Source organism: Garra rufa, chromosome 7 (genome assembly GCF_049309525.1).
Source record: "Garra rufa chromosome 7, GarRuf1.0, whole genome shotgun sequence".
Taxonomy (NCBI): Eukaryota; Metazoa; Chordata; class Actinopteri; order Cypriniformes; family Cyprinidae; genus Garra; species Garra rufa.
Window position 1 is genome coordinate 35,516,085 of NC_133367.1, and position 27,308 is coordinate 35,543,392.

General features: G+C 38.6%; 1 protein-coding gene across 7 annotated transcripts in view; it reads left to right on the forward strand.

Moving 5' to 3' along the window:
* The first annotated feature begins 730 nt into the window (after window positions 1-730).
* abi3bpb (ABI family, member 3 (NESH) binding protein b) overlaps window positions 731-27,308 on the forward strand; it is a 28,945-nt gene continuing 2,367 nt past the window's right edge. The window contains exons 1-21 of one of the 7 annotated variants that reach the window (XM_073844036.1): window positions 731-977; window positions 7,901-8,076; window positions 11,394-11,462; window positions 11,636-11,768; window positions 12,682-12,863; window positions 12,954-13,006; window positions 13,478-13,514; window positions 14,232-14,303; window positions 14,512-14,586; window positions 16,085-16,285; window positions 17,489-17,656; window positions 19,438-19,503; window positions 21,750-21,818; window positions 21,972-22,082; window positions 22,196-22,285; window positions 22,381-22,590; window positions 23,646-23,751; window positions 24,347-24,426; window positions 25,776-25,805; window positions 26,411-26,569; window positions 26,652-26,774. In XM_073844036.1, coding sequence (XP_073700137.1) covers window positions 883-977; window positions 7,901-8,076; window positions 11,394-11,462; window positions 11,636-11,768; window positions 12,682-12,863; window positions 12,954-13,006; window positions 13,478-13,514; window positions 14,232-14,303; window positions 14,512-14,586; window positions 16,085-16,285; window positions 17,489-17,656; window positions 19,438-19,503; window positions 21,750-21,818; window positions 21,972-22,082; window positions 22,196-22,285; window positions 22,381-22,590; window positions 23,646-23,751; window positions 24,347-24,426; window positions 25,776-25,805; window positions 26,411-26,569; window positions 26,652-26,774 — 2,305 coding nt within the window. In that variant the 5' untranslated portion in view covers window positions 731-882. The remainder of the gene's footprint in view (window positions 978-7,900; window positions 8,077-11,393; window positions 11,463-11,635; window positions 11,769-12,681; window positions 12,864-12,953; window positions 13,007-13,477; window positions 13,515-14,231; window positions 14,304-14,511; window positions 14,587-16,084; window positions 16,286-17,488; window positions 17,657-19,437; window positions 19,504-21,749; window positions 21,819-21,971; window positions 22,083-22,195; window positions 22,286-22,380; window positions 22,591-23,645; window positions 23,752-24,346; window positions 24,427-25,775; window positions 25,806-26,410; window positions 26,570-26,651; window positions 26,775-27,308) is intronic. The other 6 variants (XM_073844037.1, XM_073844038.1, XM_073844039.1 and 3 more) reach the window with 6 other exon arrangements.

Below are 27,308 nucleotides of genomic sequence, written 5' to 3' on the forward strand. Positions count from 1 at the left end.
CATGGTAGGCTGTAGTTGCATAATTTTTTGGGCGGCTTGATTCATGAATATGTCTTTGTTCACATCCTGTGGGTCAGACGAGGCTCACTGGAGCGAGTGCCTCCCTTTGCAGGTCGCATGCGGTGGCACGTGTTGGAAGCACTTGTCGTTATAATCACTTTCCACCCACCCTCCACCCCCACCTCCCTAATTTCCACCTATGTCCCTGGAGGTGAGGTTCCTTGGCAGAGAATGCACGGCTGGACTCCCTTCCAGACGAGACGTAATGTACAGTGGTTAGCAATGGGATAGACAAGCGCTTCTGTCCGTGATGATGAAATTGAGGGATACTATGTATGTGCCATCTCCCTGTCCATCAAATGTCCCACTCATGCACTTTATCATTCATTGTTTTGGAGCTCAGACTCCCTTTGGGCTGTTTGCCATTGTGGGGGTGCCCCAAGTCAATGTACTAGGTCCAATCAAATTTTGGAGGGAACACTCTGACACAAGCACAGACTTGCACACCCACAAACACACAAGCTGCAGGGAAAAATCTTTGATGGAAGAAAAAGTGAGATAGTGTGTGGTCGAGCAAGACCAGTAAATGAAAGCCATGCTCACCCTCCACAAATGTGTGTGTGTGTGTGTGTGTGTGTGTGTGTGTGTGTGTGTGTGTGTGTGTGTGTGTGGATCGGTGAGGGTGGGTGTGATTGAGGCACACATCAGCAATCTCCTCCCTCCCTGGTCACTATACATCCTGGAGGACTCCTCGCACTGTCTATCACTCAGCAGAGGCACACGGTGAGCTCAAGAAGTCCTGACCTGACATCAGCAGAAGAACCAGCAGCAGAAGTCTTAGAGAAATCGGGCAGCATCCCTTCTCGACTGGAGCAGAGCACCATGGCAGGCAGCACTGTCCTTCACTTGGGCTTCCTTCTGACGCTCGCAGGAATTCTCCTCCTCGCATGCAGCTCGGCACAAAGAGTCAGAGGCAAGTTCAGCACCATGGTGCTGCATACAGTGTTTTTTATGATGCACCTGTTTGAGTTTCAGAAAGTCATGTATTTCTGCAGTAGTTCTTATAAAAGTAGTATTGTAGTGTGATGCTAAAAAGATTTTTGTAGAGTTGCAGGTGTTGAGCTTTAACTCTAGGACAAGGCTCATTATGATTAACCTGTTGCATTTGCATCTAAAGATACCCTGATCCAGTCATTGGTTTGATTTTTCATTCATTTCCAAGAACATGCAATGCATTTTGCATTTTGCACTTGCAGGTGCATTTGGGCAAGCATGAGCAGAGTTTGATGAGAATTATATGCAGCATGATTACAGATGGGGAGAAGCCAAACTCTGCAAAGGAAAAAAAATGAGCTGGAACCTGAAAGGTGCTGGAAAATGAGGCACGTGCAATTTGTCTGCCGCTTTCCAGAAATCAAGTTCAGAAACCAGCCAGGCACTTTGATTTTCGGTCTTTGCCGGTTGCAAAATAACATTTAATTTTGATAGGCTAAAATTTGAAACAGTAGAGCGATAATGGTTACCTCATGCTGTATGCAGCTGGCCAAAACCAATGTTTTTTTTTTTTGTGTGCATGTGTGTACATGTGTGTATATATTCCATGATGGCGCTTGCGCCATAGCATCCCATTCACAGTGCGTTTTTTTTTTTTTTTTTTTGTGTTTGTGCGTGTCTACATACGTTCCAGCACCAGTCTCCTCAGTGCCAGAGGTGTATGTGCGTATGTAGAGTATATCATGGCAAAATCTCTAGCTCCCAGCGTCCCTGAGTGCTCAGATTAGCTACGGCATTAGTAATACAAGCTCTCGGTTCACTATCAGTGCTCGTTTATCAGCTATTAAAAACCACCTCTATCTCCAGAGGGAAGGAATGTCTGCGCTGGCTCCGTGCCCTGTCTCTTGTACTGAGCGTCATTCACCACAGCTAGTCAATCATCCTAGAAGCGTTCTGTGTTTATATTTCGCTGGCCAACTTTGTTACCTTATGGATGTTGACTGGACAGGGTTTAAATTACCGGGTGGGGCTGAGTTCAACAAGTGTGAAGACACATTGAAAATGAATTATCTCATCCTTGCTGAAAAGAAACACACTTATCTGGTCTGGTTTGCTGGTTTTAAAGTGGTTTTGGGCCATTTTCAACTTGGAGTCCAGCTAAACCAGGTAAGACAAGCTTGAGCAGGCTTAGAGACCTTCTAAACCATCATAAACCAGTTAAAACCAGTAAACCCTATTAGGCTGGTTTTAGGTGTTTTGATTTTCAGCATGGATGCACTTGATTGATAATTGACGCCTTTAAAGGGAAACAGCAGTCTGAGATGTCTGCATGTTCGCCAGGCTCAGACATAGCTTCTACTTGTTACTGTACTTCAACTTGCCACAGGGCAAAGACGGCTTAACAAGTCATGCGCAGGCAGATGTACTGTAAAAGCAAGCGCTGGAGGTTCACAATGCACCCTGAGAACCGAAGCCAAACACTATCGAAGAAAAAATAACATTGAATTTTGAATGAGCTTGTGTTTGGGAGTGGTGTTCGCAATCGAGGGTTGTGTGTAAGCTACAAAATCTGCTTGTGGTGATATCAAAATGTGTCTAAGTGAGCACCTTAGAAAAGATGAGACAAAGACAAAGAGGATGAAAGGATTTGGGGGGTGAAGGGAAGAGGAGAGCAGCTGTTGAGTGCAGAGATCAGAACTGTTGTAAATGTGCCTAAAAGACGAATGATTTGCTGAAGTCTGGGAAAACAGTAGATTTATAGTCCCTTCGTGCCCTCAGGTGATTTGCTTCTTCTGAAGTTCGGTGCCATTTGTTTTTTTTTTTAATCATCACATTTGTCCTGTAATGTGGTGCGCGAGAGCCTGGAGTTCAACATGAGGCGCAGATTTCTTTCCATGAAAAGTGCTGACTTGAAGGAATAGTTCACCCAAAACAAAATCTGTCATCATTTACTCACGCTCATGGCTTTCTTCATCTGCAAATTAAGATGTTACGGATGAAAAAATGTTTATAAAAGACTTTTTTATATCTTCAACAGGAGAAAATGTGAGATTGAGTATAGACATAATTGTAACTTTTTGGGGTGAATGTATTTAGTCTTAAACGTGATGAAAAAACAACAAGTCGTTTGATTTGATAAAGTGAACTGATCTTAAATCCAGACTTGGCAAGTGCCTTGTGTTGCATGGCTTTAGTCCAGGAGGAATGCTGTGAATCAAACTGACCCTTCTAGAAATCAGTGTGTTTGTAAATTATGTTTCAAGTGGAACAAGTGCCAGACGTCCAATAAAAACTGGACTGTATTCGCGCACAAGCTAAAAACGAACCGTATCTGACAGAACACAGCTTGGGGCAGGGCTTTGGATGAGGGGCTGATCAGTCTGAGTCTGGAAATCATTCAACATCAGCGCCAGGAAAGAGCATGCATGATTACGCTTGTCAGTGGTGTCAAATGAGATATACCTTCCCCCTTTGCTTCCCCTCCATATCTTCGCTATTTGCCCACCCTCTGCGTTTCTGGATTTTTAAGGTACGACATCAAATCTTTGGATCCAAAAACACAGGAGAGAATCACTGATTCTGTGAAATCAATTTCTTTCTCATCCATGTGCAATCCAATAATTTAGCGATAATTTTATTTACTTCGGAAAGTGCACAACGTGACTTGGCTGAAAGCATATTATTACTCGAGTTATTGAAACCTTCAGGGATAGGAAATGTTTTTCTTTCTAAGTTGAAATGTAATAGAGTTTGGCTTGTTGGGTTTTGTTTTCCCTTAAGACAAAAATATTTTTTCTACACTATTGATGAACTTTGAAAGTATTCTTTTCTTTTACAGTACATATGTGAGAATAAATACAATGAGTGCAAATAAAACCAACAGATTTACAGTATTACCACTGCTTTCAATCTGCTCCATGCATGATTTCCTTGAAAAATGTGTTTGTGTTTCTCCTTGCCCTTGACCACAGAGGTCAAACCATTGTCCGGCCCTCCTCCACTGGTGTGGTAAAACTCTTGTAACTGCAAAGCAGCTTTCTACGATTCTTGTCAGATGTAAAACTATTCAAATTTGGGAATGGAAAAAATCCCTTGCTACAGCTTTTAAAACATTTGTGGTGACAAGCTGGTGAGAACAGGTAAACCAATAACACTGCTCAACCGCAAGTGTCAAGCCTACCCATGACTCAGAGCCTTGGCCCCAGTCTAAAGCTACACTGACGTGGTTTAGGAATTGAAAAAGACATGTGAACGAATAGATGAAGGAGCAAGACTGCGCCTGCCTGTTAATTATACTTAATCAAAGTGATACGGTACATTGTTGTAATGGTAGGGAACACCTATAGTAGAGCTCGGTTTCAAGTGCTCTTCACTGAGGAGTTTATTTTACAATGATCCCAGTGATTTAGTGGTTTGTATTTTTTCCCCTTGTACAAATCCAGCAGCTTCCCTGACCACACACGCTTCCTCTTTTCTGTTTGTTTAACTGATTTCTAAAGATTAAGAAGACGAGTTACTGAATTAGCATGTTGACTTTCCATGTCTATGCTTCAATGTAGGAAGATTTGAAAGGCGCCTTCATAGACAGTTTAGAAATGAAATTCTGTCATTATTCATTGACCTTTAAATCCTTTCAGATGTGTATGCTGCTATTTTTTCATCAAACACAAAAAGAAATAGCATACAATAAAAAAACGGAAAAATCTTATGCAGCTCTTTTCCAAACAATGTTCGACGTGATCATTGACATCCAAAAACAACACAAAATCACCATAAAATTGTTATAAAAGTGGTCCATGAATTTCATGCACTGCATTGCAAGTGTTCTGAAGTCATACAATCTTCTAGTGAGCTGATAACTCGAAAACCACTGTGACTGAATCAGTTGAGTTAAACTCAAGAAGTGAATCAAAGAATTAATGATTTTTTTATTGAGTCTCCCTGTTGAAAAAAAAAAAACAGTATATGCTGGTTGAAGCTGGTTTAAGCTGGTCCTTAGTTGGTCATGAGCTGGTTTAAGCTGGTCCTGAGCTGGCTTAAGCTGGTCCTAAATTGTCCTAAGCAACTAACTCCTGCTCAGGACTAACTTATAACCAGCTCAGGATCATCTTAAACCAGCTCATGACCAACTAAGGACTAGCTTAAACCAACTGCCATGCTTCAAAACATACATAACCATTTTCAGTGCATGGTTTGTTCCAGTGCACAAGTCAGACTGAGTTGTTTGTGAACTGAATGATCTAGTTCATCCAAAGACTGTGATTCAAATATCAATGGTAACACTTTATAATAACGTTCAGTTGTAAGTCATTTATAAGTGGTTAGTTAACGATAAACGAATGATTTGCAAAACATTCATAAATGTTTAATAAGTGATATGCTAACAATTTGTGTATGTTTTGTTAATTCATTTACAAGTTATTTACAAGTAATTAGTTAATGATGAACTAATCATTTACAAAACATGACTATGCATTCATAAATGATTAATAAGTGATATGTTAGTATTTTTTTCTGTTTTGTAGATTAAGTTATAAATCATTTACAAGTGATTAGATAATGATGAACTAATAATTTACAAAACATGATTATACGTTCACAAATGATGATTAAGTAATATGCTGACAATTTACAAATCTGGCGTAATTTATCTTAAAAAACAGCATATCATGAAATAATCAAACAGATCCTTAGTAAGTGGCTAATACGTTACTAGTTAATATATTATTTGTCACGTAAAAATAATTAAAATATCAATCATTTACATTTTTATCCTTCACTGAAGATCGCATCATGAATAAATCATTTACAAATCTTTCTGCATCCTATAATCTAAAGTGTAAACAATTCATCAGTTGTAAATGTTTTACTCATTTTCAAAGGTCTTTCACCCAGTGTGTAGCCTATACCCACACAATCTGGAACCGGCAGGTTTGTAAAACATTTACAACTGATGAGTAGTTTACACTTTAGATTAGGGGATGCAGAAAGTGTTGTAAATGATTTATTCATTATTTATTCATCAACAGCTTTTGAATACTTTGAAGTTCGTACTGCAATGTAAGGGCTGACTGGTGAGGGTAAAGATGTTTTCTCTGGCAAACATGAGCTGTGTCCCAAATGACACACTATACACTCTGCACTTATTCACTATGTACTTATGCACTAATGCACTTTGCACCATGTAGTGTATGGATTATATAAGGTTATTTAGTATTTTATAACGCCCTAAACAAACTTTCACAAGAACCTCAATTTTTTTTCATATCAACTTCAAATTTGCAATAACTTATTTAGATGTAAGACTTCAAATTGATATCAAATTTAGGATAAAACCTGTTATGTACAATATGTATTTTATATAAAATATAGTAAAAATTGTACAGTGTATTCTCTTTACAGTAAAGTTTTCTTTAAAAAGAGACCTTAGCTCCAAAGTGTTCATGAATTACAATTTAAGTCTGGATAAACTTAAAAAATGGGGGTGACAGTTAAGGGGTTAACCATTTACTAAGGATCTGTTTGATTATTTCATGATGCCATTTTTCAGATAATTTACGACAGATGGGTAAATCGGTAGTATAGTACTTACAATAAAATGAACATATCACTTATTCATAATTTATAAACACGTAGTCATGTTTTGTAAATAATTAGTTCATCATTAACTAATTACTTGTAAATTAATTTGTAAATGACTTGTTAATGAATTAACAAAACATACACAAATTGTTAGCATATCACTTAATAATCATTTGTGAATGTTTTGTAAATGATTATTTCATCATTAACTAATCACTTATAAAAGACTTACAACTGAACGTTATTATGTCACCATATCGGTTCATTCAGTGATTCAGTTTTTGCATTCAACTCATTGAATTACCAGCTCACAAACTTTCTAAAAGACTTTCTAAAACAAAGCTGTCATATGACTTGAGTAACCTTGTCTAATGTTGGTTGGTGAGTAGACATTGACAGAATTTTTATTTTTGGCCGAACTGCCGCTTTATTGAGCCTGATTAATGAGAGCTTGGGTTAAAGTTGTGCTTTATCATCGTGACTTTCACAAATAGGGGCGAAGAGCTTGACCTGCCACGCTTGCAATTACTTATACCGTTAAATACACACATCACTTTCCAAAGGCGCAGACCAACCAGTTTAAATCAGTTTAAGGAGGACATTTTGTGGCCTCTTTAACTCAGCGTAATCGTTAAACAGTTCTGATTGATGGGGAAAAGGTGGAAGCGGAAAAATCTCAGCTCAGCCTGGTGGCTTATTGGATTTAGAGTGGGCCTGAAACTGACTCGAGACATTTTCCATGCTGCAAATTATCCAATGAAATGGCAGTGAAAGACGACGCTGGTATAAAAGGAGGTAATTTATAATGAACCGCTTGGCGCGGAGTTGAAAAGATAATGATCAGATCACTTTAAAAGTGTGTCTGTGTCAAATTCCCCAAACTGTACAAAGCCTCAAAGGCTCATAATTCCTCTGGATGTAATGCTGCGTAACTAGTGCGTGATATTGGTGGTCCATATGCTACTGTGCTTTGAGTGAAGTGATGAGGAGCTCAACTGTGAAAGCCATTGTCCTTGATTTACCTCAACGATGAATTTCATGGCACACACTTTTGTGCTCCTCAAAAGAGCGCTCCTTCGTTCCTCTTTGGCCTCATAAATCAGTAAACCCCATAAATTCACAAACACATGGGAAACATAAAGTCTTACTCTTTACTCTTTAAGTAATTAATCATTTATTCATTGCGGTGTTCTGAAAGTCACCCTTTTTGTACAGTTCCATTGAATGTTAAACTTAGAAACTCAGAACGTTTGAAGAGCTGCAGCACTGTTTCGTAAGCCAATTAAACATATTTCAAACACTATTCTTTCCTTTTCACAGTAAGAAGACAAAATATGAAGGTTCGAATCAACGCCACCGGGGACACCATAGTTCTGAAGTTCGTCCGACCCAACCCTGACGTCAAACTTGAAGGCTACATCTTGGGCTACGGTTCCAGTATGTTCTCCAAGCAGTTCATTCAACTTCCAGAAAACGGGGAACCCTATGAGACCGAGATTGGTAAGTTTGAGTTTAACCACAGGCAGCCGTTATTTCGCTTTAGAGCCCGAAGGAAGGCCACAAAACAATCACTAATGTTGTTTTGTGGGTTAGCACGGGAATGGGGGAGTAACCACAAATGCTGATTCCTTGGCCCATCGAAACCGCCGTCTTGATTTGCACACCTATGTTTGCGCCAACTCTTCCATTATTTGAAAACACAAACTGTAATTGAACCCAAAATGAATACTATTTGTTAAAGGTTTGGTAACCACAGTATTTGTCATCACCAAAAAGCCACACATCACACTTGACAAGGTAAAAAGGTCACATATTACTCCCAGGAACACTAACTACATTTATTTTTTTCTGTAAAATAACTTCCTGTTGTCTATTCATCATCATTCCCCCAGGAGCTACAATCACAGAGTTCATTCTGAAGAGGTTAGGGTCAGGTCACAGGGACCCTAAAGCTAATGTTAGTTTTTACAAAATGGGCCCATGCCAGGTGCTTTATTTTGCTTTTGCAGGTATAACAGAATGCAGCTGCTTGTGGATTTTGCTTCATTTATCGGTACCATATTGGTTGTTGGTCGATATTAGAGATTTTTTCTCTAATTTAAAAATGAATATCCATTTTCATACTGTACATTATAATGCTGTAATGCGTAAGTTTACTTAAAGCAATTAAAACAATGAGTTTAGTTTTAGTGTTTTATTTTAACAAAATTTTACTATTGGCTATTTATCGGTTATCGGCTATAACATGAAAATAATTAGCGAATTTTGTGTAGAATTTTTATAGTTGCATTTATCAGTTATCAGCCATAATATACACCATGTCAGGTGCTTTATTTTGCTTTTTCAGGTATAAAAAAGGGCAGCTGCTTGTTGGATTTATCGGTACCATATTGGTTATTGGCCGATATTAGAGTTTTTTTTTTTTTTTCGGTATTGGCCGATATTGGATAATTAACTGGTTATGCCTGTTTTTCTTATTTGTACACTTTAGATTACATTTGCTGTAAATTAACATTAACTTTTAAGTTATTTAAAATAATGATAATAATACAGATTATTTAGAATAATAATAATATTTTAAAATACACTACTGAATGTAACTTTCAATCAAATCTCAAAATGAATATCCATTTTCATACTGTACATTATAATGTTATGTTGGGATGCCTAAGTTTACTTTAAGCAATTAAAACATTTTATAAAAAATCATTTTAGTTTCAGTGTTTTGTTTGAACAAGATCAAATAGAATTTTACTATAGGCAATTTATCGGTTATCGGCTATAACATGAAAATAATTATCAACTTTGTGTAGAATTTTTATATTGGCCATTTATCACTTATCAGCCATAATATATAGGTGATTCATTCTGCTTTTGCAGGTGTAATAGCAGAGCTGCTTGTGGATTTCGCTGGATTTATCGGTTATTGGCCGATATTAGAGACTTTTTTAATATATTCTGTATTGTACGATATTGAATAGTTAATTGTTCATGCCCATTTCTCTTATTTTTACATTTGCTATCAATAATAAAAATTTGTGTTTTATTTTAACAAAATCAGATTTTACTATTGGCAATTTATCGGTTAACATGAAAATAATTATCAACTTTGTATAGAATTTTTATATTGACTATCAGTCATAACATTAAATTAAATATTTGTTCTATGTAGAATTTAAATATAGGGCATGTATCGGTTAACAGTAATCGGCTTATCAGTGTCAGAATTTTAATATCCTAATAATATTTTCAAAACACTGCTGAAAGTAACTTTTAGCAAATCTCAGAATTGAATATACATTTTCATAAATTAATACTATGGTTTTAGTTTTAGTGTTTAATTTTAACAAAATTGGATAACATTTACTATCTATTAAACTATGCTATTTATCGGGTATCTGCTATAATATGAAAATAATTATCACCTTTGTGTAGAATTTCATATTGCCTATTTATCAGTTATCAGTCTTAACATGAAAATAAGTATTTGTTTTATGTAGAATTTTAATATCGGACACATATCGGTTAGCATAAATGACTTGAAAATATCGGCCTATCGGTCACAGACAGAATTTTAATATCCTAGAAAATGCAGATAATTGTCAACTTTGTATAGAATTTTTTTGGTGACCATTTATCTGTGACATGAAAAGTATTTGTTTTGTGTAGAATTTTAATATCGGCACTTATCGGTTAACAGCAATGACGTGAAAATCATTATCAGCTTAGTATTAAAATTTTTATATCCTAGAAAATGCTATTCTAGTTACTATTGTTAATGGCAAACAATGCATGCATACGTATCTCTCTTTCAAGATTTAAGATTAAAGTGGACAAGGTCTCAACCTTCAAGTCAAGCCTTTGAAGTTCAGTTCAGTGGAAACCATTGACGCAAGCATAAAAATAATTACACACTGATGCTTATACATTTATCCAGAAGCCTGCAAACAAAGCATTGTTTGTTTCAAAAAGAAGGGCCTCTGAGTTTTTGGCTTCTTTACCTACGCAGTCCAACACGGGAACACACAGTCACATCATTATTCAATATTGGCTGCAGGCTGAAGGATCATTTCACTTGAATTTACAGTGTGTGCTGAAATTTCAATATGATACACGTGTGCAACAGATGGTCGAAAGGCAAAAGCAGTTATTGGCGTCTTCCCATCTTAACATGCCACACGCACATACACTCTTAAATGTCCAGATTCATGTGGACCTTGGTCCTGGCATCAGTCAAATGTGATTTTTTTTCCCCTTTGTACATATTCGTAACTGTTACAAAGGGATAAATAACCTTATCACCCCAACAAACCAAATTTTGGAAAATGAGCTGTTTAATTCTGTTACACTGGAAACATGGATGTTTAGCTAACCTTTTGTCATCACAGAGTTGTAAACTGTGTGAAAATCTTCACATTAAACAACTCAAGACATTTTATTAAACAAAAGTCCACCAGAATCTTTCAGAATGGTGGATCAATGACCAATAACTGTTCTTGATACAGAAAAGGCAATTTTAAAAGAAATCTAGCTTAAATCACATGTAAAGTCAAAAAAGTGCAGTGTTGAGAGTTCTCCAGGACCAGGATTAGAAACCACTGTTAAAAAGGTCAAATTATCTGGTTTTATTAGACTTATTGACATTGACACACACTCATGAGAGTCTTCAGGGGTCAACCTTTTGTTGACGTGAGTTGTAGCCTTTAAATTTCTTGTTGGTCGGAAGTTCATGAAAGGAACTTGCATTGCACCATGAAATTGCCCTTTTTATGGTTTTGTTTGAACCCTTAAGCAATTTGAGATGTTTGCTTTCACAGATGCTGAGCCCAAGTACCTGGTAGCTGTTCAGCCCATCCCAACCAACGATGTGAAGAAGCACTGCACAGGTAGCATGCAAAATAAAAGTATTGGCAATGGATTAAAAATTGAAATAGTCCATGACAGGGTATATTTAGTGGAAAATACACAACAGATGTGCTATTGAACTAGTGGGAACCTTTGAAGACCTTCAGTTAGCATTGGCTTCTGGTAACTTTGAATAAATCTTGACTTGAAACAGGTAAGGTGAACCTGGACAAACCTCTTCACCTGGTGATCGATTCCGTCACGCCGACATCTGTGCTTCTGTCCTGGGGAACCTACTTGAAGACTCCCTATGAGGGAAACATCATGAACGACTGCTTGGAGGATGGGTGAGTTACACACAACATCTGGATTTTACTTTTTCCTCCACCAACGTGTTCCATATGAGTGCCCTAAATCCCAGAGGAAGACTTAATTTACTTCACTTCATATTTAGGGACCATTTAACCTGAAAAACATGGAGAAAAAAAAGATAATGAAATATCATGGCACCCTGTCTCCAGCATTTAGGGGTCCCAACCTTAGAATCCTTACAGTGCAGTGCAGGTTTTTATTCAACGTTCTCACTGCACTGGCAGGAGACTAGATTTATGTCACGTAACCGAGACCCATTCAACGAGTGCGGTTGTTTTTCTACACTAGAAGAAAAAAATGTGTGGGATATGGATCCCTGCCACTGCAGGTGTGGTGCGTGTCTACATTTAAATGCTTTTTGAGGATAGAGGCACTGTTGGGACGCACTGACATACTCTCAGCCTCCCTAACTCGCTCTGGTTTTCATATGCAGAAGTATGTGAATATTTTTTTCTCTGTTGAGGGGAGACTTTTTTGGAAAGGCCATTGGAAATGTTGACCTAGACCAACAGTTGGGAGCTGAAGTCGTGTACCAGTACTCTTAATAAATCTAACATAAGCCCCTCTGTTTAATGCCTGACCACTGCTATGGCGTCAGAAAACCAGTTTATTAAAATTGTGGGGTCTTCAACAAGCATGGTTCGATTGCTAGCCAAAACAAGGGTGCAGAAATAACTCACGAGATGTTTGCCTTCTACAGGGGTTCTCAATTCTGCCTTCAAACCTACTTACCAATAACTTTCCAGTAATCCTGAAGACCTTGATTAGCTTGTTCAGGTCTGTTTGGTTAGGGTTGGAGCTAAACTCTGCAGGAGACTTTATCTCAAGAGCCAAGTTGAGAACTTTGGTCTACTAGATACTTAAATAACCAATTTGTCTTTCCACTAGGCATTACACCATCCGCTATAGAGAAAGAAACAGGAAGTGGATCTACCAGACCTGCCCCACCTCTGATACTGTGATCGATAACCTCAAACCCAACACTAACTACGAATTTGGTGTCCGATCCAACAAAGAAGACCGTAGTGGAATGTGGAGCAAGCCAGTGGTCCACAACACCAACATGGGAGGTAACAGATACTCCAAAACACTGATTCAATGTAACTTTGGCTGAGGAACTGAAAGATGATCAAATGTAACTTGCGCCATTTTGTTTTCAGACAAAAACATGCATATGACTTTCAAGCCCAACCGACCCCCTGTCAAGACTTTGGTATGTAGTGTTGTTTCATGTCAATCTTGCTAGCACTCTATACTTTTAGTTTTTCACACCTTTATCTTCCTGGATTGCTTGGTTTAGAATTGTTTAGTTGGTCTCCCACCATGTTCAGCCAGGATTTCCTTTCCTAGTTTCTTGTCTGCCATGGTTTGTTTTTGAACTGTCATGAATACAAAGAAATTTGCCTGTGAGCAATCTCTTTCTCACATATTCAAGAGTCAAGAATCCAGTTGTTGGCATATGTATGTGTGTAAGAGACTTAATTTTCTCAGTGGAGACTGGAAATAATAAATGCCTGTCAGGGCATTTCAGGAACACTTTAGACACGGTGGGGAGACCCTGATTACAGAGTTCTTTTACATGATATGAAGACCGAAAGCTGTTCTGTGTTCTTTCACTCTACACTTCTCTACACTTTTTTTTAAAGAGGGAAGGAAAAAAATGTGTGTAACCCTCTTTTTACAGGCTGGACCCCACACCAGTCTGTTCCCACCTCGAATTGGTAAGACAATCAACTACTACTTTTAAGAATTGCCCTGTATGTAGAAAAACAAGAAAACAAAAGAATTCTGTCATCATTTACTCACCCTCATGTCATTTCAAACCTGCTTGACTTACTTCCTTCTGTAGATCACAAATAGTTATGGACAAAAGCACACTGTTCTTTTCCATACATTTGAAACATATAGTGACAGGGCTGTCAGACTTTGAAAAAGTCAACAAAGCACCTAAAATATATTAAAAAAAGTAGTTTTGGACCATTTGAAGAGTTCAGGTAGCTTTGAATGTGGAACATACTGAAATTCTAATGACCACAGTCTGCCATTGGTCAAACAAACTCCGCCCCAAACTCGAACTATTGTTGAGGCAGTGTTGCTATGCTAAGGTGGTCGGAATACTCAAATAAATAAAGGAATGTTTTGATTGCAGAGCAGTGTTTACACACTATAGTTGTCTTTAGATATTAAGCTAAAAAGTTAAACTTTTTAGATGTTTTTGGGTGCTTTTTGTAATTTTTAAAACTTGACATTCATAGCTTGACAAATCAGAGTCACTGTATGCTGTATGGTTACTTGTTTAAGTAAGAGTAAATCATCACAGATTTCTGGGTGATTTTTCATTTAATCTGTGTTTTGGTCCATCTGTAAAATTACCCAAATGTGAAGATCTGTTTGAAAGCATTTTCTGTTGGTTTCTTCCTTCGCAATCTCCTTTCCAGTCCCCCACCATATAAGCCAGCCTGGACTGCCCAAAAACACAGGCGTTAATGGAGGTCCCAAGACATCTTTTGGTAATTTCCTCTCTCACTTTTTCTGTTTGCACCCTTCTTTCATACAGGATTTGGTTTTATTCCAGTCATTCGCTTTAAACTGGCATTTGAAGTCACAGTAAAGACATTTAATACTTTCCCCCTCTCAAGAGCCTTGTTGGGGATGCCTGCTCACTTTTTCTCTCTCATTTTTTTTCCATTTACGAAAACATTGCATTATTTCCTACAGCGCCACCAATGGGCCAGCAAGGAACTGTGGCTGCTCCGAGAGCCAATGAGCCAAAATGGCCTCAGCTCCCATTGGGTAACCGAAAGACGTTTTGTTTTGAATCACTCTGCTTATGAGCAGTCAGTTGGTAATCGCTTTGCTGGGTGTGGGTGGGGATTAAAGACATCCGCTGTTATGATTGGCTGCATGCTGGCATGCCTTGTAAGAACATTGAGTTAGAAAGTCCCGATCCCGCCGTGATGAGGATTCCTGACCGGTCGCCTCCACAGTGAGGAGGAGGTGTAAGTTTTTACAGGGTGCTGCACAGCGAAAGCCCCTCTGTGGTCACGCATGGTCACGCATTGGCGCGGTCTCTGTAGGCCTGCTCACTCTCCACCCATCAGCACCAGTCAGACTCTCTGTGTCCACCAAACAGCTCTTTCCCTGTCACACTCAGTCCCCTATCATTTCATCACCTGTCAGTCACATCATAACTGTTATAAATGTTTGGTTTCCTCAGTCCCCCTTCTGTTTTATTACTGCGGCACTCCACGTCCTTATTTCTGTCCTTTTTTTTGTCCTTGTCCCTCTGTGATTCCTTTCTCCAAACTCGGTCCTGGAGGGCCGGTGTCCTGCATAGTTTAGCTCCAACTCTAATTAACTCTGCAGGACACCGGCCCTCAACCTCATCTTGTTTTCCATCTTTTGAACTTCTAAACCATCCCTTTTTCTGATCTCATCAACCCCTTCATTCACTTTCAGAGTTTTGGTTTGCATTTTGGTCTGCTGGCCTTCGTTCAGTCTGCATGAAGTCACTGCACGCAGAGAAAGAATCAGTCCCATGTTAGTTCTAGCAGGGAAAGGCAGAATTCTGGGAGTCCCACCTCCTTTCCTGTCTTCCTCTGTCTCTGAACTCTGGATAAGATAACAGTACAACTCTCTCAGTGTTTTTCCACTTGGAGCCAAACTGATTATGAGACCAAAGTCAGAAAGTTCATTCTCAACCCCACTAGGAAAAATGTCACAACAAATTCTCAACATCAGTAATAGGCACTTGAGCATCCATACCATCAAGAGTCAATGGGATGGAACTGAGTAACTGTTACAGATGTTTAATATCATAACAAACATTCATAACATGACACTCTTAAAGATTATTGGCATTGATGGTTCCATATGGAACCTTTAACATCCATCGAACATTAAAAATGTTCTTCGCACTAAGAAAAACAGTTCTTTTAAGAAGGTTCTTTGGAGAACATCACCGCGAACCCCCACCACTCTGGATCCTTTATTTTAGAAGTGTACAGTCCACCCCGGTTGAGATTCGTACTCCAATCATGGTCTCAATAATCAGTCCTGCTGGAAAATCCAGATAAAACCAGTTTAAGGTGGTCCAAACTGCTGGTAAAAGTTAGACGGATTATCAGTTGTCCTACCACCTGGTGGGACCTCTGGTTTGAGCACTTTGGCTAAGCTGGTAATCCGTTTAACCATGTTTCATCTTCAACTGGTTGACCAACTAGACCACCATGAGGTGTAACGGCATGGTTTTCCAGCATGGAGAGCTCATCTGCACCTTTCTCCTAAACAGATTCAGACAGCCATGTTAGAAATGACTCCTCTCAGCTGGTGGAAATCCCTCCTGTCCTTCCCCAACTACTATCCACTAAACCCTCCCGTCCTTCGGTCACCCCTACCCCCTATTCCATACCCAGCAGTACCCGGACACCCCCACACGGACACTCCCAAACCAGTGCACCTAGTGCCACTCAGATGCCACATAGTTCCTCTGGTAATTTCTATGTTTCCTTCTTGTTCTTTTAAAATACTATTTTCAGGATCTGATGGTTGACAGGTAATGAGAAAATAACATATTTCTTCAGGGAGTCACACAGATACTTGGGAGTTTTATTTTGCAGTTTGCCGTTCAACTTTTGCCTAGACTAAACACCAGAATATCAGACTTCAAAGCTTTATTCAATTCATTCTCCATTGGTTTTGGAGAAAAGTGATACGCAGGAAATTAATGGATGTTCAAACCAGGTTTCAATCAAGCAAAGTAATTCAGTAATGTCAGCCACAAACAGACATTATTTCACACTCCAGCTCAACGGATTTCAGGAAGAGCTGTCTGTAGTCTATGCGAACGAGACCGCCAGTAAAAACAGCAAGAACCGGTGACATCAGTTCACATAATCCTCTCATTTATTTGCTCTGTCAGGCAAGCTATCACAACCGTCCCATCGGTGTATATCATGTCTGTGTTATTGTCTGAAATCAAGCTTTCCTGTATCCTCCCCTACCATGTTTTGTCTTCACAGGAATGCACTGCTGCACTTTACTGCAATCATCAGCATGTCAGATTTAGTTTTACTTCAGTTAGAACAGACATTATTTATTGTTAAAATCACACATCATTCAGTTGTACTATAAACAATAGTTTCACAGTTTCAAACCTTGTAAGCTGCCTACATAGACAGTATTTTTAATCCTCATAGGTGTTTCAAAATGTGCATCCAAAATGGGAAAGACAACCCCATGATGCATTTCCTATGTAAGTTCAGTAAAAAATCCACTCGAGGTGGCAAATAAAGCAGGAAAGATTGTAGTTATAGATACAATAAAATTAAACTTAAGAACGTATAGCTTAGCAACATGCTAACACAAAACTATTGAAATTGTTATTATAAGCCGTGACTTGCGTACTTCACAAGTTGCTACCTACAGAAAGTGTTTTCAGTTAGGAGGCAGATCACTTTTGAAAAGGTTAATAGGTAAAGGTTAATAGGTACTTTTAGTTCAGTTTGATTCTCAAAATTGTTACCTGAAACACCACTAGATAATTATGACATCTCTCATCAGTTCACAGATCGCAAATCTTTTTAGCACATAGCAGCCCTCACATGATTGTATGGTACCTGCCTCAACATGCAGTACTTCCCAGAGTTGACAACACATAACCAAAGCTGCTGTTGTTGTTGTTTTTGTAATCTAGGTAAGAGCATCCGGAGAGACTCCATCTCTTCTCCATCCAAACCCGTCGATTCAGTCTTAACAGTGACCACCAGAAACGAGACGTCACTGGGCAGATACCCTTTCTCTCTCTCTAATGGCATGAGACCTTCTTCCCCCAGGCTTGGTGACTCCTCCAGAAGATATGGGGGTAAAAGACATTACTCTTACCCCTCTTACTCCAGTCTTTTTCTTTCTTTTACTCTTTTTCTTTTCTGCTCTTCTTTTTTTTTTTTTTTTCACGTCAAGTATTTCAGCAAAAAAGACACTTTTATAATTAGATTTGTTTTCAGGGGATATTTCTGAAACTCTAAGGGCCAGTTTTACTAAACAGAGCAATTTAGCATTAGAGCGCGATTCCATAATAGCCATCTGTTTTTAGACATGCTTTTTGGGTATTAAATAATGGCGCAAATAGGGCTGTCACTAACAATTCCTTTGGTAATCGAGTAATCTGACGATTATTCTTGATGATTAATCGAGTAATCAGATAATTACTTTTTTTGGAGTAATAAAAAATAGACCTAAGTTAACAATAGCCTTTAAAATTACTTAAAGAACATATATAATAGCTATATAATAATATAAACAATATAACTAATGTACATTACACTATATAACAATCGCCTGCAAAGGGGGCCGACAACCTGACAATTGTTTTTACACCTTACTATGCAATCTAATCCTTGTTTAATATTGACTCAACAACATTTAATTCAAATGTCCATTTAATCTTTAATATTTGGCCATTTCTTTATGATTGAAAAGCTACAGCCACTGTAATTTCTTGAATATGTGGAAATCAGAACGTTTAAACGTGTGGGTTCAAACTGCTTAGGTTTATAAATGATTTACATTACAAATCTGATGAAATAGCACACATTGCATTTTCAGATGAGCGTTGTAATAAACTCAAACTCACAACAACATGCAGAGATGGAGTTTGAGACACTCCACACATGTAAATGATAACAGTTTGTGTGGAGCAGCATTTACTGTGAACGGAGCCACTCTGACACGCACGTATGTAACCTACACGCATGTAAATAATTAAAGCACATAGATTAAACTTGCATCACATATATTTATTTAATTGAATTTAATTGTTTGTAAATTCTTAATAGCATTATACTTTTTTATGAATTTTAAGTCATGTGGGAATGCACCACTTCTGGTACTTTGACGATCACTCGACACGGGTAAAATGCAATCGATTTTTAAAAAATCGAATACTCTAATAGAATCAAGGAATTGTTGCAGCCCTAGGTGCAAATACAAGTAATGTGATAAGCGTAAAAGTTATTAAAATGCATTGCGTGATTCGTATTAAAACTTTTCTGAAAGGGAGACACCTAAAAATGCATATTTGATAAGGTCAGGCACAAAAATAACTGTGACCACAATTTTTCAGCACTAATTCTTAACTGCACATCTTTTGTAAATCTTAGCAGTACTATTTAAACACCAAAAGACAGTTTGCGCAAGCTGTTAGTAAAACTGAAAAACAACAAAAAATACTTAAAATAATTTCCCCCCTCTTTGTTCTCCCCTGTCAGCTATTTATTCTCCCCTGTCAGCTAAGTTAATTTGGTTGCAGTTCTCTTGGGGCAGTTTTTCTTCAAGAGCCAAATTTTCTCCTTTGTAACATGTGGTGTGTGTGCACAAACTGGCCATCATACTCTGTCACACCTGACAGGTTTACTGTCAGTGAAGTATGTGTGATTAAGCCCGATGGGCATGCAGACCTCCAACATTTGCACTAATCTGATCTTGGAAGGCTTCTCTTCCCCTCAGGTAGTTGAGCGGCAGCCTATAACTCTTTATGTAAAACCCCAGTTGTCTTCAGCTGCTGTGCACCTCAGCAAAACAACAGTATGATGCTACCTTAGTCTTCCTTTTCTCCATAACACCCACTCTTTTCCCCTCCAACAGCTAACGGTGAGCACCATAAGGGACTTGCTCTCCCCAAACCAGTCGTGTGGTCCAGAACAAGAATGGGTAAACAGAGCCAACTCGTACTCTGTGTGTGTTAGCCAACATTAACCTGCAGAAAGTCTTGCCCATAGCCGTGTGCCCATGTTGGTGTCCTTCCCATCCTGTAAACTCGTGTCTGTCCATCCATCCGTCCATTCATTCACCAGTCAACCCATTTGCTCGCAAATCTGCCATGTTGTCTTTGACGTTTGTTGTCGTTTTGCAAGCTTCTGCAGATCCCATGCTGCCGCGAGCTTTGTGGTGTAATTGTCAAAGCTTTTCTCCAGATTGGTTTCTTTAATTTCTAAACCATCATGGTGCTGTAGGACATTTCTTTTCAAGAGAAAAACATGTCTTTCGGAGGACACAGAAACCCACCGCAATGTCCTAAACTGTCTCGTAACATTCTGTGGCTCTTTTATTTGTGCATTTCAGCAATAATGTTTGAAACTTCTGCAGAGGACTGTAGCTGCTTCTGGTTAAAGTTCATTGTGTGCATGACGACTTGCATGCTTTTTTTGTAGTCACGAGCTTCCATGTGGTGTGAGGTCTTTTTCAGTCTGCCATATTGTTTATCTGTGTAGCAAAAACCAAAAAAGCCTGAACAAATGATAGTATTTATCCATGAACTATTCATTCTCATTAATGTTATTTTCAACAAAGTGAAGTAAAGATGCCAAAAAACTTACCAAGAATTGAATAGAGCAATTCCAGAGTAGAATTGATTTAGTGTCCAGATGACTAACAAAATCATAAAAATCAGGTATCAGCACTAAAACAGCCACGAAATATGCAACAAAACTGAGCACAATCTGTCAAATCAGTTTTGACTAGTCTTGGTTTTGAAAAATGCAGCAGACTTCTGCAATCTGGCATACTTTATAAAGACTGTATAGCAACCACCGCAGTGGCTCTTTAATTTCCAAAACTACATTAAACATCTGCATATTTGCCTGGTTATACCACTATTCCTTATTATTTGATCATTTGATGAATTGCTTCTGCCGTGATCAGTAGAAAATCACACAAATAAAACAATCACAGACAAAATAAGGTCTGCAAAATGATTGTCACATCTTGTTACTTACAGCTTGTGCAAAAACAGTGGAATACAACAACATTAGCAGCAATTGTTGGCATGAATTATTTGAGGAGGATCTGAGGAGATCAGATCTGGTTGGTGGCTTTCAATGAAGAGAAGGCCTATGGCAGATTTGTTGACAGTGACTGCCTGAAATCATTAAACCACGACAGTTTTAGATCACCCAAAACATCGGGCATCATCACCAAAAATCTCGGCTTGCTCTCTGGAAATTACGTTCCCTCTGCAAAAGTATGACATCTGTTGGTCCTTAGTTTTATTTTCAGCAAAGTTTGGTTTTTTCGCCACCCAGCTTTGCAGCTTTTACTCGTACCACAGGCTTTAGGGAGCTGAGCTTCTTTTGATTGCCCTGTGATGAACTGAGGGTTTCACAACTGGTGCCTTGGATGTAAATTGAATCAGTTTTCCTGGGAAGAGTCCACATGCTCCAGCCTGTTTGCTTTTGGCTGGACTGCAAGATGGCATTGAGAACTGAAGGCTTGAAAGGCAGTTGAAGTGCCAATGTTTAGACTTCACCCATGCAATCAGAAAGAAAACAGAGAATTTTATTTCATTTGCTGTTAACTTCACAAGTGCGTTTGACCTCTCAATTTGCTACTCTCGTTTAGCAAAGCATCCAAATTGCAGGTTCTGAAAAGTAAACAAGTATTATGCTCAGTTTTATTTAGAGTATCAGATACTCCAATTTCCATAGAATAGGAGAAAGATTTGAAAATCTCTGTTTTCATCTTTGGAGATTTAGTTTGACCACACTGTGGTTCAGAACGAGGGCATTTCATCTTGTGTTCATATTTTGACTATATTGAGCAACTTTTTGCTCTTGGAATGGAATGTATTGTTAGTTAATGGTTAACTGAAAACAGGTGTTTTTAAGGTACACATCTTAGGTTTTTCACTAAAAATTAGTCCAACTAAGTTGAGGGTGGTAGTGATGTGTTCCACTGTTTTTCATAAAATTATAAGAGAACACGATAAAGATGTGTGAATATCATGAGAATGTGTGGTGATTAGAAAAAAGGGCTACTTTTGACCTCTTGCTGCAGTGTTATAGAGCTTTTGGTGCCATTATTGACTTACCACATCCTTGTTAGTTCTTAGTGGAAAGGGATGAAGGAAATGAGAGAGTAGGATATCTGAATCTTCACAACTTTCGCTTCCATCATTACAGGTTCTCCAGCTGCACGCCTTCCTATTCCAGCAAAAAAGCCTAATCTTGTTGGCAAACCTGGAGGATTAGGTGGGTAAAATGTAAATTGAACTTAAAAGTCAAAAGACTTTTGTCCATCTCATGGAACCCCATAATCTGCAAAATGTGTTCTTTTCTGCAAAGTAACACCAAATGACTTGGTTAAGATGCTACGTTTAAAACATTTTGTGTATTCACTTACAGACAAGATGACAGGCCTGAATCAGGACAAATTTTCCATCTTGAAATCCGAGCTGCCGCCTGTTACAGCCAAACCATCCAAACCAAAGACAACATCTTCTCCTGCAGTGACAGGTTTGTCTTAATGTGATGTTTTATATTATTCGGCAATGTTCTGCAGAAGGTTGAACACCTTTTGAATACCTTTTTACATGGTGTATAAAAATACACTCTGTTTGGTGTCCTAGCACCCCGATTTGAGACATGGGAGAACTCATCTGTATTCAGCTCTGTTCCTGCCTCTAAAGTTGATGCCATGGGCAAAGAACGCTACATTGGTAATGAGACTTTCTTTACTGCTGTGCATACCAATCAATCTGAATGATGCAAAATGAATTTCAAAGAATTTAAACACCAATGTGTTGTTGTCCAGCTCCACATGTGGTCTATAAGACGGATAAGAAGCCAGAAGAACCCTGCTCCATCACCACCTCTCTGAGTTACTTCCCTGAGGAGGAGGGTGGAGAACAAAATGTCACCAACCCTCCAAGAACAGCCCCGTCCAACCTCACTGTTGTAACCGTGGAAGGATGCCCCTCCTTCATCATTCTTGACTGGGAGAAAACAGATAATGAGACGACAGGTACGACTGAGGGATGGATCGTTAAAAGAAAACCATGGTGGATAATGTATATTGGTTTATGTGCAATTGTATTGAAGGAATACAATCTTTAATATACTGTGGTGAATCAAATTTGACTTGACTTGAATCAAACACTAACGTAACCATCTACTTTAATTGGCCAACTTTATTCTGCCAAATACTAACCACCCTTGACCTCAATCCACTTACCCTCTAATTTGATTGATCAGCTTTGATCAGTCAAACATTAACCTTCGATATGTTTGGTCAAAAACTAACCCTCTATTTTTAGTCCAACACTAACCCTCTAAAACAATAATTCTGAATTTTGATTGATCAAACTCTAATCACCTACTTTGATCGATCAAGCTGTAAACCTCTACTTTGATTGGTCAACTTTGAGTCATTCAAACACTAACTCTCAACTTTGATTGGTCAAACATTAGCTCTTTACTTTGATCGATTAAACATTTACCGTCTACTTTGAGTCAAATTCTCAATTTACGAAGCAACTACCTCTCAAAACTCTAACCCTCTACTTTGATTGATCAAACTCTTAACTTCTAGTTTGATTGGTCAACTTTGTGAACCCTCAACTTTGAGTCAAACACTAACCCTCTACTTTGATTTGTCAACTTTTATCAATACAAACCCTTGACCATAATCCATCAAACACTTACTCTCTAATATGATCAGTCAAACACTAACCTTCAATTTTACTAACCTTCTATTTTGATCGGCAAACGCTAACCCTCTACTTTGATCGATCAAACAATAACCTACATTGAGTCAGTAAAACACTCATTCTCAACTTCGATTAGTCAAACACTCTAGATTTTGATCGGTCAAACACTAACCCTCTATTTTGATTGATTAAACACTAACCTACTACGTTGAGTCAGTAAAACACTGATTCTCACCTACGATTGGTAACTCAAACACTACTTTGAGTTACTCAAACACTAACTCTCAACGTTAGGTGGTCAAATACTAACCCTCAACTTTGATCAATCAATTCCTAATCCATTTCTTTTTCATTTGTCTTTTTTCCACAGAATATGAGGTTATCTCAACTACTAAAGGTCCTGATGGTGAACAGGTTTCCATTCTGACCACAAACCAGACTCATACAGCTGTGGAAAACCTCAAACCAGAGAGCAGGTACAGTCTCAATTCAGAACTCCAACCTCTCTATTTAAGGCACCCTGCTGAATTTGATAGATGTATTTTAGTTGATGTGGGTGTCGAATACCAGGGGTGTAGGACTTCCATGCATCTTGAGGTCTGGACAAGGTGTTGGACGTGTGTGCTGTGGTCTGGCTGTAGGGAAGCCGCCACGCTTGCTAGCTTTTTAATGAGGCTGAATATAGGCTCAAGATCTGGTGACACAATATAAACCAATGCTTCCTATGGACTGCGTCTCAAGGCACGTGGGTCTCGGTAATGTCTCTACATCACACATGGAGGATCCATTAAAGGGGGCAACAGACTTTTAGTCCTCAGACTCTGCAGAATAAATATATCAAGTGTCAGGACTCAGAAGACGGGAAATAAGAACCTCATTTTGCTTGGAATTTGACAACAACCCACCAGGTTTCCAATAAAGAAATCTTTTTTTGAACTAATTTTGAATTAAGCAGACTCCCTGCTGTGTCAGGAGTGTAACATTAGATCTGAAATGAATATACCTAATGGTTTAATGTGGATCAAAGCAGAAATGTAATGTCTCATCACCTGTATTTGTCTTACCTTACAGTTATGAATTCAAGGTGAAGCCCAAGAACGAACTCGGTGAAGGGCCGCCCAGCGAACCAGTGACCTTCAACACAGAGTCTGGTAATGCATTTTCTTTTCTTTTTTAGTGTAGAATTACTTCTTAGGAAAAAATATTTTAAGAAAACCTCTTCACTGCTTATATGAAAAACATTTGTCCCCCAAATCAAAGTCATGTGGTGCAACCAACATGCAGGGAAATAAATAAATAAATAAATACAGAAGACCCCTGCAGACCCTCATGACTGTGTGTCAAGGTCAATTAGTCTTTCTTTTTTTTTTTTTACCTTTTCAGACATGGCAAGGTTAGTTAATGGTTGTAAAATGTCATGTGGAGTAACTTCCCAGATAAACAAATCCATGAATACGAAAAGTATATTTTTGGCACATATGTTTTAAACTAGAAAAAGAATGTAATTTTAAACTTATCTTGTTTTAGGCATACTTTAAAATATATGCAATTTTAATGTGAAAAAGATGTCCTAGAGCTATCCTAATGTTTGTTTATTTTAGTCATAGTTTAACCATGAGTCATTGTATCCCAATACCAAATCCCAGTATTAACATAAAATATGTTTTGAAAGTCGTACATTAGGCATAAAATGCAAATATCCCCAGGGAAAGAACTGCAAATTGCTTTGCCATGGCTTTGCATGCGGCCTTGCTGTCTGAGCAAGTCAGCCAATATTTATGATCTCTCCTTTATCACTCAGAGATATATGTAATGAGTTGTTTGTCGTTAGCATAATGATTCCAGCATGTCCCCATACTGTTGTAATGTTTGGCCCTATCGCTGCCGGCAGATGCACCTCTGGAGTGCTGTCGCGCAGCCAGACTTTCCCTGTCTTACAAGCTCACTAACAACATATCATAAAAAAGGAACAAATAAAGACCCATATCATCCACATGTTTTATGGGAGGGGGCTTTAGTTTTAAACCTCGTCTGGCCTGCATAAAGAAAGAGACTAGCAACAGAATGGAAAGCAGGGCAAAGGCAACTAGGAAGGAAAGAGAGTCCATATGTGCGATGACGGGAAAGAAATAGAGGAAAACTGAATGATGAGATTTTACCGCCAAAGCCCCTGAGGCTCAGTCTCTCTCCTATAGCTTTGGCAGATCCGGCAGGTTAGTTCATGCCAGCTGATCTCTCTTCATAAGGGAGATTCAAAATCCGCTGGAAAAGCAGAATATTTTCTGCTTGTTGGAATTTATTGTACTTTTTTTTTTTTTTTTGCTTAAGGCACTCTGCCCACCAATAGATAGCCAATGCAGAGTTGGCCGATTTGTGTCAGTAACTTTCCTAAGCTCTACAGATCATTTTGATTGTCTCTACGACCAGGTGGCTCTAAAACAAAACCATAATTTCTGATTTCTCCTCAATTTCTGATTTCTCGTCCTGTTTTCTCTTGCAGCGGATCCACGAGTGAGTGAGAATGTCTCAGGTACGTGTTCCTTCTTTGCACTCTATTTCTCTCAGGTGACAAATTCCTATCTGTTGAATAAATGGATAATGTAACAAGCAGTCCTAGTAGAGGAAAGTAAGAAAAAGAAAGGGTGAAGGAGCTGTGGAGACTTCCTATGAGTTCACTTCTTCCATACCAAGTTCTCAGCCAGACAAAACATTTACCCAAGAGTGGCAAATGGATAACACCATCCTTTTCTCAAATAAGGGCCTCTGTACTTTCTTGCACTGCAAGAATGGGCCAGTTTGATATCCATCTCCTTCGATTTCTTCCTGTGTATTGTCTACTCCAGTCGAAATTGACAGAGTCATGGAACAGTGGCTACAGAGAGCAAAGTTAGCCAATAGTAAGACAAGGTTATGACAGGAGCCAATGGAAACACAGACTAATGGAGCAGCCCCTCAGCTTCTAATGTCCTGCAGGCCTTTGCTAACACGTGTATAAACAAAAATGGGGTCTATACTCCAGTGATCTTTTCAGAAGCCCACTGAAAGAAACAATGTTTTGCACAGTCTGTGCCAGATTGTAATATCTGGCCTCGTCAGTTCGTAAAATAACATCTTGGGGTTTCTCGGCATGTTCAGGTAAAGATGCCATTTGGACCCAGTTCCCCTTCAAAACCGACTCCTATTCTGAGTGCAACGGAAAGCAGTACGTCAAGAGGACGTGGTACCGCAAATTTGTTGGCATCCAACTCTGCAACTCCCTACGATACAAGATCTACCTGAGCGACTCCCTCACTGGTCAGTCTTCTGAAAACTGCTCCAAACATTTGGGTTTATTTTGTGCTAGAGTAGATTACAAATTTCTTTCTCATCGCTTTAGGTAAATTCTATAATATTGGAGACCAGACGGGTCATGGTGAAGACCACTGCCAGTTTGTGGATTCCTTCCTGGATGGCAGAACGGGTACTCAGCTTCCTGCGGACCAGCTACCAACCAGGCCAGGTATTTAAAATGCAAGAAACCACAACTATGTTATTGTGTGTTTTAGTTAGCACATGCAAGAAATCCAAATATGTACTCACCTTTTTAGTGTTCCAAACCAAGAATCAGGAATCTGTTGATCCAGTTTACAAAACCAAGCTGCTTCTGAGAAGTTAAGAGCTCACTAGGGAGGAATATCATTATTCTGTTATTCACACAAATCTTATTATATGATATATAAGTTATATGAGTCACCTTCATGAAACTTTTACCTTTGCATCCTTTTTGAAGCTTGAAATCTCCAGTCCCCATGTGGAAGAGAAAAAAGCAATCTGCCCATTCCTCAAAACTTTTCATCGAAGTTGTGACACTTTTTTCTCAGAATTTTATCAGAATTTTATAACTTACAATTCTGATTTCATGACATGGAATTGTGAGTTACTAAGTCAGAATTGTGAGATATAAACTTGCAATTCTGAGCACACATTAGTCTTTTTTCCCCTTTTAGATTTGGATTTATAACTCCCTAACTTAAGTTTATATCTCACGGTTCTG